The sequence below is a fragment of the Tupaia chinensis genome, unplaced genomic scaffold, assembly GCF_000334495.1.
Source record: "Tupaia chinensis unplaced genomic scaffold, TupChi_1.0 Scaffold000276_2, whole genome shotgun sequence".
Lineage (NCBI taxonomy): Eukaryota > Metazoa > Chordata > Mammalia > Scandentia > Tupaiidae > Tupaia > Tupaia belangeri.
The window spans coordinates 665,901-682,158 of record NW_006159759.1 but is presented as its reverse complement, the minus strand read 5'-3'; the positions used below and the strand labels follow the sequence as shown (position 1 = coordinate 682,158).

At 36.6% G+C, this 16,258-nt stretch overlaps 1 protein-coding gene and 1 long non-coding RNA gene across 2 annotated transcripts in view; one reads left to right on the top strand and one right to left on the bottom strand.

Moving 5' to 3' along the window:
* Positions 1-605: 605 nt before the first annotated feature.
* The window catches only part of LOC102494617 (uncharacterized), a 33,550-nt gene continuing 17,897 nt past the window's right edge, over positions 606-16,258 (bottom strand). Inside the window, exon 3 of the long non-coding RNA XR_003549621.1 lies at positions 606-656. This is a non-coding gene — a long non-coding RNA (uncharacterized LOC102494617). The remainder of the gene's footprint in view (positions 657-16,258) is intronic.
* BIRC3 (baculoviral IAP repeat containing 3) overlaps positions 656-16,258 on the top strand; it is a gene marked incomplete in the record, with an annotated part of 16,121 nt that continues 518 nt past the window's right edge. Inside the window, 7 exon segments of the mRNA XM_014588428.2 lie at positions 656-2,175; positions 2,528-2,627; positions 6,497-6,575; positions 8,071-8,119; positions 10,478-10,720; positions 15,210-15,464; positions 16,103-16,144. Coding sequence (XP_014443914.1) covers positions 1,323-2,175; positions 2,528-2,627; positions 6,497-6,575; positions 8,071-8,119; positions 10,478-10,720; positions 15,210-15,464; positions 16,103-16,144 — 1,621 coding nt within the window.

The following is a 16,258-nucleotide window of genomic DNA, read 5'->3' as shown; positions in this document are numbered from 1 at the left end:
ATGATGTAGTATATGAGGTGTAGCAATAGTAAATGTGATTTTGAGTTAGATTTGTAGAAGTAAAGGAGAAATGATTGCAGCTGGAGCATATTGTTGAAGTACTTCTTTCAAAGTTGGCCAGGTAAATCTCCCACTGGTTGCTGTGCAGAATAGAAAAAAGTAACCTGTATTTGGTAAAGACTTAAAAATGAGTAATAATTATCTAGAACAAAGAGTTAATATTCAACTCTCTGCAAAATTAGAGAAATATGCAAATAAAACCTTTGCCATGTTAAGAGATTTCTACAATGACAAAGAAACATCAAGAACAAAACTTTTTGATAGATACTACAAATTTAGAGGAAGTAGGAAAGAGAAACATGATGACTGGTGAAGATATTATTCATTTATAAGACCACTGAAAGGTCTAAAATTTAGTTTGTTCAAACAGGCTGTCATCTCTGAGAATGATGAGAATGAGAGTGATAGATGATTACATTTTGGTAAATGAACAGAGTCATTCAGAAAGAAATTTTATATAAAGACAGTAATAAATAAAAAGATTTTTATAATGATGTGCAAGGTTTGAACAGGAAAGGAATAATGAGGTTAGACACAGTATCTTACCTTTCAGGGAAATAATCTTTGGTAATGGGACATGATGTTTTTCCTCCCACCTGGAAACAAAGAGTTGAAGTCTCAATAGAAAACCCCACCTGTGAGATCCAGGAAACTAACAAATCACTGATAAAACAAACCAAAGTGATATTTTTATTGGTCATTGCTAGAATTATTGACATAGAACCTATTTACTAGTAGCTAGTAAATTCCTAATTGAGAAACTGAATTTTCAGAAGGTCTCTGCTGTTCAGATGGAAAATTACTTATTTATTTATTTATTTACTTATGTATTTATTTATTTGGTTAGAATAATTCCTAACCCAAACCAAATCTGTGTGATTTGCTTATCCATCTGAGCCTAGAAACTGTACACTTTGTGACTTCTAACTATATTTGATGTTGGCTCTATGGACAGTAAGAAAAATAAGAGTTCAAAAATGTTTTGAGCCCAAGTGATAAATTTTCATCACAGGTAACTATGTAGCATCATGCATATACTATATATGTAAAGATTATACAAAGGTGCAGCTGTGAATAATTTTCTCTAAAAATGTATGACCAAAGAATGTAGAAACCCTAAATACATAGAAGGGACTAAAAGAAGAAAGATTTCTCATTTTAGGTATTAGATCTACTGATATAAAGTAATAAAATAAAAAATCATGCACAAAACTACCTCCCCAGAGAAAGGCTAGTCCCTATTCCTCCCGATCCATTTCATTATGAACATAGTAGAAAACAGCATATTCTTATCAAATTTGATGAAAAGTGCAGACACATTTGAATTGAAATATGACTTTTCATGTGAACTCTACAGAATGTCTACATATTCAACTTTCCCAGTTGGTGTTCCTGTCTCGGAAAGAAGTCTTGCTCGAGCTGGTTTTTATTATACTGGTGTAAATGACAAGGTCAAATGCTTCTGTTGTGGCCTGATGCTAGACAACTGGAAACAAGGAGACAATCCTATTGAAAAGCATAAAAAGTTGTATCCTAGCTGCAACTTTGTTCAGAATCTAAATTCAGTAAACAACTTGGAAGCTACCTCTAGGCATACTTTTCCTTCCTCAGTAACAAACTCCACACATTCATTACTTCCACGTATGGAAAACAGTGGATATTTCGGTGGCTCTTATTCAAGCTTTCCATCAAATCCTGTAAACTCCAGAGCAAATCAAGATTTTTCTGCCTTGAGGACAAGTCCTTACCACTATGCAATGAATACTGAAAAGGCCAGATTGCTTACTTATCAGATGTGGCCTCTAACATTTCTCTCACCAGAAGATCTGGCAAAAGCAGGTTTTTACTACATAGGACCTGGAGACAGAGTGGCTTGCTTCGCTTGTGGTGGAAAATTGAGCAATTGGGAGCCGAAGGATGATGCTATGTCAGAACACCTAAGACATTTTCCTCACTGCCCATTTTTAGAAAATCAACTTCGAGACACTTCCAGATACTCTATTTCTAATTTGACCATGCAAACACTTGCAGCCCGCTTTAAAACGTTCTTTAACTGGCCCTCTAGTGTTGCAGTTCATCCCGAGCAGCTTGCAAGTGCAGGATTTTATTATGTGGGTAAGAAACTTAATCTGATCATTAGAAATTTCAATGATTTTTAATTTTTTGTTAAAGGTTTTTTCTTTTATGAAGAATTATTTAACTATATGTATACATATATATGTATATACATATATATTTGAATGACCAGAAAGAGACAGAGTGAGAGAGTGAGAGCAAAAGGGGGTGTGGTGGGGAGTGAGAAAGCAAGCTGCCAGGTCCTGGACTTGAACTGCGGTTGGCCATGTGGGAATCCTGCACCCTTAACCACCATGCCACCTGCCGGCCCCAAAATTTCAATGTTTTATTTTAAACTTTTGATTGGCAAATTATATGGACTCATAAATTTTGGTTCAAAAATTAATTTTAGGTCACAGTGATGATGTCAAATGCTTTTGCTGTGATGGTGGACTGAGGTGTTGGGAATCTGGAGATGATCCATGGGTGGAACACGCCAAGTGGTTTCCAAGGTAATTGTTTTTAAATTTTCCTTGCAAATTTTTGTGACTATCATGAGATGGGTTATATGTTTACCTTACAAATCAACTGTTAGCTTATTCTTTGTTCCAAATATATATTTGTGAATAAGTTTAGGATGGATTGCTTAGAAAAATAATCACTTAAAAGGCTTTGCTGGATTTAAGACAAAAAAGGAATGGGATTAAATTTTTTTTTAGATATTGGGCCAGCTCTATGGCCTTGTGATTAAGGTAGCAAGATCCCACATGACTGACTACACCATTTGAGTACTAGACCCAGCAGCCTGAAAAACATGCCACGTATGTATATGTACATACCACAGTTCCGAAAGGAGGAAGATGGAAACAATGGAATAAGGCTTGTTTCCCACGGGGGATACTTTCTCCTTTCCTTCTCTGTCTCACTCTCACTCTCTTAAAAGCATCCACACCTTCTAGAAAAATACAAAAAAAACCCCATACATACATTTATATGAAATATATGCTCACTATAAAAACAAAGTCACACACTGTAGAAAGTACTGAGAAAAAAACTAAAATATCTAGGAATCTTACCATCTAAATATGATTATGATTACCATTTTAGCAAACATCTTTTTAGATGTCTCTCTATGCTTCTATACATAAATGTATATTTCTTTACATAAATTAGATAGTATATGTAGTTTTGAGATGTTTCTCAGACAACATATGTTTTGAACATATTTCCATTATTCAATATTCAATGATATTAACTAATTACCTATCACCAGTCAGGGTTTCAGGTACATAAAATACTTAGCTGAATCAAACAAAGATTCTTGATCTAACAGGTTTTTTTTTTTAAAGAATAATTTACTTATTGAATTTTGTTATTATTATTTTTTAATTTGATCTGAGAGACAGATGGAAAGAGAAAGGGAAAGTGAGAAAGCAAGCTGCCAAGTCTGGGACCTGAACTGCTCTCAGCCATGTGGGACTCCAGCACCCCAAACAGAATGTCACCTGCCAGCCCCACAAGCTTTTTTTAAGAGTAGGAAAGGAAAACCTACTAAGTAAGTGACACAGCATGTTAAAAGGTAATAAGCTGGAAAGAGAAAGGGAAAGTGAGAAAGCAAGCTGCCAAGTCTGGGACCTGAACTGCTCTCAGCCATGTGGGACTCCAGCACCCCAAACAGAATGTCACCTGCCAGCCCCACAAGCTTTTTTTAAGAGTAGGAAAGGAAAACCTACTAAGTAAGTGACACAGCATGTTAAAAGGTAATAAGCACTATAGAGAAAAAGAAAAAGGAGAGCAAGGTATGACAGACAGGTGGCAGGTAGGTTGTAATATTAAAGAGTGGCCAGGGTAGAGATGACTATCTCAACTATTTTAATCACTACATAGCCTTTTATTGTCATATTTTACTCTTTTTTTAGAGAAAGGTTTTTGCTATAGGGTGCGTGTGCTCGCCAGAGACAAAGAGACAGAAAGCGAGAAATCACCTCAAGAAGACCACTCTGCAATTCCTTCTCCTCCATCCTCCTCTCAGGATTTTGGGCATGTACACACATGTGCCCAGTGTGAGTTTTAAACCACCGGGTCTGAAACTTGAACCCAGTTGACTATGTGGGAGCCCAGCAATGTAACCATTACACCACCTGCTGGTCCCTGTTTTACCCTTCGGACTAGAATTTTTTATACTCTCCTTTTTCATCTAAATCAGGTGGTCTATATATTTTTCACAATCAAAAGACTTTTAGCATTATTTAATGTCGATTATTGAAACTTGGCATCCTAATTTACCTATTGCAGAAATTGTGAAGATTATAAAAAACATTTTTTTAAGAGAGATTTTTGCTATAGGGCATGTATACTTGCCAGAAAGACAAAGAAAATCAACCCCCAGGGGGGATAGCCATGTTGTAATCTCTTCTCCATTCTCCTCTTAGGATTTTGGACACACATGCACACATGCCTGGTGTGAGCTTTAAGCTGCTGGGTCTGGGACTTGAACTGCGGTCTACTACATCTAGTGATGTAACTGTTATGCCATCTGCTGGTCCCATAAAGAACATTTTTTTAGGGCTTAAAAAAAATGCTACTAGCTTTCCATTGTGGCAATGTTGTGAATGTACAAAATGAATGATAAATTTGCTTTGGTAGTATGAAGAATTCATTTTGTACTTTAATTTGAAAATGGATATATATTATCTGGAAAATGACAAACTTGTGAATAGCTGACATTAGAAAATGTGTTTCCTGGGACCAGCAGGTGGCATAGTGGTTAAGGCACTTGATACTCCCACATGGCTGACCACAGTTCAAGTCCTAGACCTGGTGACTTGCTTTCCCTCTCTCTCTCTTACTCTGTGTCTCTCTCTGGTAAAATTAAAATAAATGAATGAATAAATAAAATTTTAAAAAAGAAAATGTATTTCCTTATTCTTTCTTTCTCATCCCTCTTTGTAACTTACCAGCTTTTACAACTATTATGAAGATGAGCAGTATCACTGATTTCATAGACTTTTTACCTGCCTCCATGTTCTCCAGTTTTATTTATTTAGCTTTTCCATAGGGCATATATGCTGACCAGAGAGAGACAGTGAGAGAGTGAGAAATCACTCTCTCTCCCACCCTCAGTGGGGATGGGCACACCACAATTCCTTCTCCTCCTGGAATTTTGGGCACGCAAGCATATGTGTCCAACATGATTGTCAAGCTGCCAGGTTGGGGACTAGAGCCGTGGTTGGTCATGTGGGAGTTCAGCACCTTAACCACTATGCCACCTGCTGACCCCAGTTCTCTGTTTATAATGTTGTGTGTCATGATATTTGTAGAAATCCTAGAATAGGTGAAGAGAATGATGAGGAGCTACAGACAGTTTTACTTGACTATAAAATTAGGTCAGAAAAGTCATGATGCATTTTTGTATAGAAAAATATGTCATGACTTTTCCGACAACCCAGTAGATTGAGAGGCTAATGACCCTTATCCATTTCGGTCTGGACATATTACCAGTTATATTCTTTCTCTTGCTCACATTAACTTACCTTCTACTGCAATACATCTTACCACTTTCCATATACTAAATGAATAGTGAACTGGTTATATGTATGTTTATACTCAATTGACACATTTACCTACAAATAGCCAGATTAGCTCTGCACAAATTAAGATTATATTTAGAGCTTTTAAAAACCAGCTGAAGCACAATATAGAATGTTAAATATAAAATAACATTAATTTTATAAAAATTCAAATAATATGAAAAATATATTAGTAGCAAATCAAATTCACATTAACTGCAATAAACAGCATTTAAAAATATACATTTAAAACACAGAAAACAAACTGAATCCTAACATAGGATGGGTTAGTTTTACAAAAAAAGGTTTTTGAAAGAAAAATAAGGGACCAGAAGTTAGCATAATGGCTATGTCACTGGACTCCCATGTGGTTGATAGTGGTTCAAGTCCCGGACCCAGTGGCTTAAAACTCATGCCGGGCGCATGTACATGTGTGCCCAGGATCCTGAGAGGAGAATGGAGGAGAAGGGATTGTGGTGTGGCCATACCCCCTGGGGGGGGTGATTTCTCGCTTTCTGTCTCTCTGGCGAGCGCACGTGCCCTATAGCGAAAACCTCTCAAAAAAAAAAAAAAAAAAAAGAAAGAAAGAAAGAAAAATAAAATGAAACACATAGGATCAGGGTTTGTTAGACTAGGACATAATTATTCTTCTAACTTTAAATTCAGAATTAGTAATTTTAAATGATTCTGTAATTTAGGGCAAACACCAAATCAGTGTTGAAAAACATTTAGTGATGAGAAACTTATGTTACTAAAGTTTCATTTTACTTATATAAAATAACCCCTCAAACTTTACTTTGTTTACATTTTAGGTGCGAGTACTTGATAAGAATTAAAGGGCAAGAGTTCATCAGTCGTGTTCAAGCCAGTTACCCTCATCTACTTGAACAGGTACGGATACTTCTTCTTTTTTTTAAATCACTGGTTACCAACAGAGAGATTCTTTTCTGATAATTTCAGAGTAGTATTTTAGTAAAAATTTAAAAAAACCAAACACATTTTTAAAACACATTTTTTTGGAGAGGTTTTTGCTATAGGGCACGTGCACTTACCAGAAAGACAGAGACAGAGAAACAGAAAGCGAGAAATCACCCCCCAGGGGAAATGGCCACATTGCAATTCCTTCTCCTCCATTCTCCTCTTGGGATCTTAGGAACACACCCTCATGTGCCCGGTGTGAGTTTAAGACACCGGGTCCAGGACTCAAACTGTGGTTGACTACATGGGAGTCCAGTGACATAGCCATTATGCCACATTTTTTTTTTTTTTTTTACAAAACCCAACATGACCTTACAAAGTACTATTCTTTGGAGCAAAATAAATCCATAATTAGTAATCTCTCTCTCTTTTTAAGAATTTATTTATTTATTTCAATTCGACCAGAGAGGGACTGAGTAAAAGAGAGAGAGAGAGAGGGAAAGTGAGAAAGTAAGCCAACAGGTCCGAGACTTGAACCATAGTTGGCTATGTAGGAGTCCAGCGCCCTGGACTGAGGAGGAAATTAAACTGAGGGGGAAAAAAATGGCTGGGATAGTAGCACTTAATAGTTTGTTTTGTTTTGTTTTGTTTTTAAGGTTTTTACCCTGGGGTATGTGCACTCCCTAGAGACAGAGACAATGAGAGGAAAAATGAGAAATCATTCTACAGGGGGAAAGCCATGCCACATTCCCTTCTCCTCCACTCTTCTCCTGGGATTTTGGGCATGCACTCACACAGGCACAGTGTGACTTTCAAGCTGCCAGGACAAGGACTTGAACTGTAGTTGGCCATGTAGGAGTCCAATATCTTAACTACCATGCCACCTGCTGGCCCCACACTTACTAGTTTTATTACCTAAATTTTTTTAAAAAAGACTTGAGAAAGAGAACGTTATCACTCTTTCTAATCTTCTTAGAGAATTAAGTAAGAACTTATATATAATAGTTTGAGGATCAAACTATTTCCAAGGCATGGCCAATCGAATTGATATAGGGTTTAACTTATCTCAAAGAAAGACTCAGAGAAGGTAAGATCTGAGAATGATTACTAAACTGCTTGTCTCATAGTTACTGAAGAGGAGTAGCCTATTTCTTGCCTTAATGAAAATAGGTTTTATTTTTTAATACACACATACAAACTCTCTCTCTCTCACACACACACACGCACACACACACACACACACACAAACACATACACACAGACACATACATACACACAAATTTTTAGTTTATGGCCTAGGCAGTAACTGTCAAATGTAAATGAAATATCCTTTTGATTAAATAAAAGTCATTTTGCTAGTAAGCAAGTCAGTCTGCAATAAATTAAATAGGTCTGTTGACTCATTTTTACTGTAATGGGAAAGATAGGAATTACATTTTAATTTATACTCCTTTCTTTTTTTCTGTAGCTGTTATCTACACCAAACTCTTCAGAAGATGAAAACAGAGAGTTCCCAGGTATGTATAATGATAATAATTACTGCCAAATTGAAAGTTGATAATATCATACATTTGAATTCATATATAATTTATGATGTATTATTAAGTATAATATGTTGGTATTTTTCAAAGTTCAAAGTATATCAGAATTGCCACCTAAAAAATATTAACAGATTTCTGGTTTCCACTGTAGACTTACTGAATTCAATCACATCTAAGGGTGGGGCTTGAGCATCTGTAGTTTTAATAAACTATAAACTTCTAACCCTTGATCATGGGAAAAGATGTACTATGATATTTATGACATTAGATTGCTCACATATTCTTTCTCTGAAATAGAGAGGGTAGAAAACATTATCCCTGTTCCTCAGTAGGGACCCCAAAGGCTATGAGAAATGACTTGTTCATCACCTTAAACCTAAAAGACAACAGAACCAATATGTGAACAGGCTCTTATACTCCACTGTCTAGTGTACAGTTCAATAAATATTTATTGTGTATCTTTTGCTCTGAGGTAAGAATAGAACACATGATAAACATAATTCCTCTTATGAGTTAATAACCTAAGGGATACAGGCAAATACACAGATAGGGGAAAGGGATATGGCAGGGAAAGTAAAGTGTGTTATGAGACTGCAAGGGGGACAACTGACTCAAAGGAAAAGAAAAGGCTTTTCAGAGGAAGTAATTGTATTAGCAGAGAACTCAAAGGAAGAGCAGGAGTTAACCAAGTGACAAAGGGAAGAATGGAGAATTCCAGGCAGAGGGAACACCATTTAAATGGCTTAAATGACACAGGAGAAAAAGGATATTTGAAGAACTGAGGAAAATTCTGTATGGTCAGAAGTAGGGTTGCAAACAGGTAAATAAGTGAAGCAGGTCAGGTCTAACAGTGGTCAGCACAGCAAGCAGAATGTGATCCAAGAGTCAACAGTTTATGACTTTTGGGACAGAGCACAGAATGCTATAAATGGCACAAGATGAGGCTGAAGAAGTAAACAGAATCCAGATTGTATGAGAATTTATAAGCCACAATTTAGTTTTGAATTTTATAACACCAATGGAATTGTGAAACAATCAAATTTGTTTTTTTAAAAAAGTCATTCTTGGTCCAGCCAGTGGTACAGTGATTAAGGCAGCTGAATCCCACTAGGCTGACTTAATGGTTTGATTCTCTGACCTGACAGCTTGAAAGTAAAAAACAGGCACATGTGTATGTATGCCCCAAATCCTGAGAGAATGGAGAATGGATTACAGTGTGGCCATCCCTCCTTGAGGGTGCTTTCTCCTTTCTCTGTCTTTCTTTGGCGAAAGTGTGTGTTCTAAGCAAAACTAAAAAAAAAAGTTATTCTTTTGCAATGTTGACAATATTACAGGAGGTCACTAAACTAAGCATGGTGAAAGATGACAGTGTCCTATTTCAAAAATATGTGAAATGTGTTTGACTTAGAAAGCTCATTTGTTCATTAAATGTTGGGAATAAACAATCTCAATACTGGTGGGGGAACTGATGCCCAAAATTCTGTTTTGTATCTACTACTCATATACACATATCCAGTTATAAGAGAATACATATTTTGTACATAAATATTTTTATTTTTTATTTATTCTTTTAAAATTATTTATTATTATTATTTTAAAAAATTATTTAATTTTATTTATTCATTCATTCATTTATTTTAATTTGACCAGAGAGAGACAGAGAGAGAGATGGAAAGCAAGACAGTAAGCCACCAGGTCCGGGACTCAAACCGTGGTTGGCTACATGGGAGTTCAGCGACATAGCCATTATGCTAACTGCTGGTCCCTATTTGTTATTATTATTTCACATGAGTTTTGCCAGAGAAAGACAGAGAGACGGAAAGTGAGAAAGCAAGCCACCAGGTCTGAGACTCGAACTGTGGTCGACCATGTGGGAATTCCAGTGTCTTAACCACCACGCCACCTGCTACATAAATATTTAATATTGTTATTCTGGTGTCTAAACATGTATATTGGGCCCTGCTTCTTTTTTTTTTGTTTTTGCTATAGGGTCAGTGTGTACTCACCATAGAGATGGAGAGGGGGAAAGTAGAAAGTACCCCCCCGCCCAGTGGGGATTGGCCATGTTTCAATCCCTTCTCCTCAGAATTTTGGGCACAGGTACCTGGTATGCTTTTCAAACCCTCAGGTCTAAGACTCGAACTGTGCAGCTGGCCACATGCGATCTAGTTGCCGTCACCACCATGTCACTGGATGGTTCTATGAGGCCCATATTAAATTGAACAAAGTTAATATAAAACATTGCCTATATATTTTGTTTTTGATATTGTAATAGCTTTTAATTTAAAAAAATTCAAACTATCTGAACATGTGTATACTCCTTGTTTCATATAGTTATTCACTTTGGACCTGGTGAAAAACATTCAGAAGATGCAGTCATGATGAATATACCTGTGGTTAAAGCTGCATTGGAAATGGGTTTCAGTAGAAGGCTAGTAAAACAGACAGTTCAGAGTAAAATCCTAACAACTGGAGAGAATTACAAAACTGTCAGTGATCTTGTGTTAGACTTACTTAATGCAGAAGATGAAATAAGGGAAGAAGAGAAAGAAAGGGCAAGAGAAGAGAAAGAATCAGGTGTGTATATTAATACAGTCTTTATTTCATTAAGAATTTGATATGACTCTGTATATTAACTGCATATTCATCAACTCAGTAAATCCAGCTAGATTTTCCTTGTTTGACATTCTGAATTTGAAGAATTTTTTAAAAATATTTGTAATTGCCAGAGGGTGTGTGTATGAGAGAGAGAGAGAGAGAGTGAGAGAGAGAGGAGTGCACCCCTCCAAATGGGGTATAGTCAATGTACAATTCTTTTTTCTCGACCCATTGGGATTTTGACATGCAATGCAAATGACTCAGTGTGCTTTTCAAGCCACCAAAGCCAGGATTCAAACTGTGATCACCCATGTGGGATCTGGCTCCCCATGCCCTGTGCTTAATGACCATGCCATGGGCCAACTCTGAATCCAAAGTCTTCCAAACTTCTTCACATTAAAATATATTTGGGGGCCACCAAGTGGTATAGTGGTTAAGGCTCTGGACTCCCACATGGCCAATTATGGTTCAAGCCCCAGATCCAGGGGCTTGAAAATCATGCCATGTGGTGTGTGTGTGTGTGTGTGTGTGTGACCAAAATCCTGAGAGGAAAATGGAGAAGAGATTGAAGTGTGGTCATCCCCATTAGAAGGTGATTTCTCATTTTCCTGCTCTCTGTCTCTTTTTGGTGAGCACACAGGCCCTATGGCAAAAACCTAAAAAAAAAATAAAACCAAAAACATTTGAATTGCTTATTAAATTTAAAAATGTGTATGTTGAATGAAACTATTTTTTTCTGCTTTTTATTAATTTATATTTTTACTCTGGGATTGCTAATTGACTTTGTCTGCAACTGTTTGCACAATATCTTGATCCCAGGCTAGCTTCTCACTCATTTTTGCTATAAACTGCAAAAGAGAAAGAGAGAAAGGAAGTATTCCCCAAAGAGGCCTGGTTATGCCAAAATCCTTTTTTCTCCATTTCTTTATCCCATCAGGATCATGGCCATACATGTACACATCCAATATGAAGTCAAATCCTGGTTAGCCATGTGGAATCCAGTTTTCTCTACAGTGCCTAACTGCTACAGCACAGGGCTGGCCTCAATTGACTTTAATAACAGCATATCAATGTCTCTGCTTGTTACTATTAATTAATGCACAAATTATGATTAAATCTCCCATCTGCCTACACAAGAACAGAGTCCCTCTTTAGAGTGGCCCTTTGTAATTGAGGCAAGTCTTGGGGTACTATTTCACATTCTCTTAGGACAAGTTACTCAAGTACTTCCTTACAAAACTTATCTGCTATTTGACTCTCTATGCTGTTGCCCTTCACAAAAACACTCTTCCTTTGGACATGCCCATTCTCAACTGGATGCTCTGACTGCTATCATTATTCTGGCCTAGACAAAGAGAAAGGCTGAACTCTCTTTTGCCACTTTTTCTCACCATGATCAGACCAATGAGTCCTTTCAACACAGTTAAAGTCAAATAAACTCTTACTGGAGATTTAGAAATATGAAAAGGAAATTACATAAAATTGCAATTTACAACTATAACTAAATATGGCTTACTCTTGCTGACTCTAAGCCCATTCTCATATCTGCCTGATTTCTAGTACATCTCTGTGTAGTTTTGGCAGTTTACACAAATGACTAGAAAAACATGTCCTCCCTTATTAAAAGGTTAGGTCACAAAATATCCATAAAATCCAGAAAGAAAAAGCTGCCCCTTAACCTTGTCCAAAGCCATCTGTGATCTATTTCATCCCAGGATGATTGATGCACGCTCCATTCAGGGATAAACCGATCCCTGCCCATGAAGATGGATTTGTCTTCTGGTCCAACCTAGACAAATATATCCGACTATAGGAATATGGCATCATTTATTTACCAAAGTGTGAATTTCTCAGTCCTATATACTACCATGCAACACAGTTAATCTTTGCTCACCTAGTTACCCTTTTCATTGTGAAGATTAGGCAAATGAGTCCTTCCTATAGGATTCTCACTCAGTATGAGCCATTGGCCATCAGCCAATAGTGCATATGAAGAAAACACTCAGGTCTGGCAGGTGGTATGGTGGTTGAAGGCACTGGATTCCCAGGTGGCTGACCACTGGACCTGGCAGCTTGCTTTCTCACTTTCCCTTTCTCTCTGTCTCTATCTAGTCAAATTGGAAAATAATAACAAATGGAATTAAATAATTTTTTTTTTAAGAAGAAACATTCCTTCCCACAATTGTTGAGAGACCCCATGAAATCTTAAGCCATCCACCTATAAAATACATTTCTCCCAAAGAAAATCAACTCTCCAGAAATGATTCCAAGCCAACAATATATAATGACTTTGCACTGTCAAAAAAGATCTTAGTGTCTCAGCCTTAATATTACATGTCTATTACCTAATAAGCTGTCTGCACACAGTGTGTGCTCAAGAAATACCTTTGAATGAATGCATGAAATTATTAGGTTAGTGATTATAGTTTTCCAAAAAACTGTAATTTCTTGACATGTATGTAAATAAAAATAAATTTAGGATTTTTTTCCATAATAAAATAAGTCTCAAGGGCAAAAAGGGGTCTTTGAAAGGTTTACAGAAAATGAGTATTATGAAAAAAGTCATGTGTGGATTTCAAATTTTTTGTTCTAAAATAAACTTGTACTTTAATGCCATTTTTCTATAAACTTTTTAAAGTCCCCTTGTATATGTGAACATTCACAATTTACAAGGCATAATATAGTCTATGTCTTTGAAATGAGACTTCTTAGCCACTAGCAATCAAATTTAGAAATCTTAGGAATTTCAGAAACAGCCAGCAGGTGGCATGGTGATTTAGGTGCTGGACTCCCACATGGCTGACCACGGTTAAATTTCTAGACCTGGCGTCTTTAAATTCATGACAAGTGCATGTGTGTGCATGACCAAAAGCCCGAGAGAAGAATGGAGAAGGGACTTTGGCTTCAGGCTCACTCCATTGTTTGGTGATTAAAGCAGCTGTATGCCACACAGCTGACCTTGTGATTCAGATCCTGGACCCAGAGACTTGAGAAAACACGCTGCATGCATGTCCATGCATGCATGCTCCCAAATCCCCAAAACAAGGGATGACAAGGGATGTGATGTGACTATTCTCCATGACGGTACTTTTCTCTTTTCCCCTTCTCTCTGATGAGCACACACTCTCCCCTGACAACACAAATAAATAAATAAATAAGGCCTAGTTGTTAATTTGTTCTTTTTATTTATGAAGCGTTGACTTTGCACCACACAATTCTAGGTCTTAGTCCTTTTATTTATTCTCCAAGTTTCAATTATTTTCAAAATGTCTAACTCTAGTCTTGACTTTTTTATGTACTAGTTTTTATTTTTAGATGGCTTTATTCATGTGTCCTATTATTTCATAAAGTTAGTGTCTAAAATCTAACAAACTTCCCTTCCCAAATAATTCTTTGGATAGTCCAACTTCTATCATTAGTTATCTTATAGAAATAACTTTATGGACTATGGCAAACTACATGATAATTAATAAACTTAGATTCATAAGCCATAAAAAAAAGAATATATGTTTTTATATATTATTTTTATTTTTAACCAATGAATAGAAAATTTAGTTCTTGAAGGAGAATAAGATGGTCCTATAGGACAAGAAGGTAGTTACTGACAAATAGGCATTATTTTTCAAAAAGCTATTAGTTCCTTTCTCTCCTCACTATATTTAGCTAATATTCTAATCTGGGGAAATACCTGAAATTTCAACTTAACATGAAGTTTTTGTTTATTTAATTTCATGAGAGACACACACAGAGAAAGAGGCAGTGAGAAAGATAAGTATTTCCAACAGAGTCTCATACTACACTTTCCGTTTCCCCACCAGCCTTTCGGGAAGGTAGGATCATGCATGTACAAGTTGACTTGGGAACTAAATCCTCATCTTCCATATAACTTCCAGCATTGCAGAGCACTCCACTACTGCTGCACTACTGCAGCTAGACAAAATGGAATTTTAAATAAATTTTATAGAGGAATAACTAAGAAAAAATTACTTTCATTCTACTGATTTTTTTAACCTTTCATTTGACTTAATTGAATTGAAATTTCAGTTTTATTAGACTATAAGTTTTATTTGGTTAAAGGCTTAGCAGTATTGCAGAATGACTGAAAGCACAAATCATGAACTGTGACCACCTCAGTTTGATTCTTGTTATGTATCTCTTGGTAACTTCTTTGCCTCACTATAGCTTCATTTTTTCATGATAAATGGAAGTTATTAATACCCACTTCAAATGGTTGTCATGAAGATGAAATGTTAGTACATGTAAATTGCTTAACAAGTGCTTAGTGTTAGTCCTTATTATACTTAGCATTATTATTAGGCAAAGGGGATCAAGTATCCCCAAATGTCACCATCAGCTTCAGTGCCTTACTGATTTTTGAATTATAGATGGTTTTCATGCAGATGCATATACATGTGGGGAAGAAAGCAGAGTCTGAACACGCTTGTGTTTTGTTTTGTTTTTCATAAAGATGATCTATTATTAATCCGGAAGAACAGAATGGCACTCTGTCAACATCTGACTTGTGTAATTCCAATGCTGAATAGTCTACTAACTGCCAGAGTGATTAATGAACAAGAATATGATGTTATTAAACAAAAAACACAGACATCTTTACAAGCAAGAGAACTAATTGATACTATTTTAACAAAAGGAAATACTACAGCCACCATATTCAAAAACTGTCTACAAGAAACTGACCCCATGCTATACAAGCATTTATTTGGTGAGTACTGGAAAATTATTTTTGGAAACTTTCTAAGTCAACTGAAAATACATTTTTTTCCTTTTAAGGTTTTTGCCATAGGGCACATGAACTCACCAGAGAGAGACAGAGGGAAAGTGAGAAATCACCTCCCATGGGGTATGGCCACATCACAATCTCTCCTCCTCCAGTCTCCTCTTGGGAGCTGCTGGATTCAGGACTTGAACCGTGGTCAGCCATATGAGAGTACAGTGCTTCAACCACTATGCCACCTGCTGGCTCCTGAACATATACTCTTAAAAATATATTCTGTGGCCTGGGACCAGCAGTTAGTGTAATGGCTATGTTGCTGGACTCCCACATAGTCAACAGTGGTTTGAGTCCCGGACCCGGTGACTTAAACTCATGCCGTGTGTGTGCGTGCCCAAGACCCCAAGAGGAGAATGGAGGAGAAGGGATTGTGGCGTGGCCAGATTGTGTCGTGCCCATCCCCTCTGGGGGGTGATTTCTTGCTTTCTGTCTCTCTGTCTCTGTCTGTCTGGCGAGTGCACACACCCTGTAGGAAAAAAAAAACACTCTCAAAAAAATATATATATGTATTCTGTGGCCTAATATTAAACTTATTTGTAATAGTAATGTTTTTTCTTTTTCTCCCTTAGTGCAACAGGACATAAAGTATATGCCCACAGAAGATATTTCAGGTAATGGTATTAACACTTTAAACCAGTAGAAAACACCATTTTTATTTTCTTGGTTTTTCCCTGAAAAAAACAAATTGCCTTTTATTAAAAATTATTTTCTTTTCTTAGCTCTTC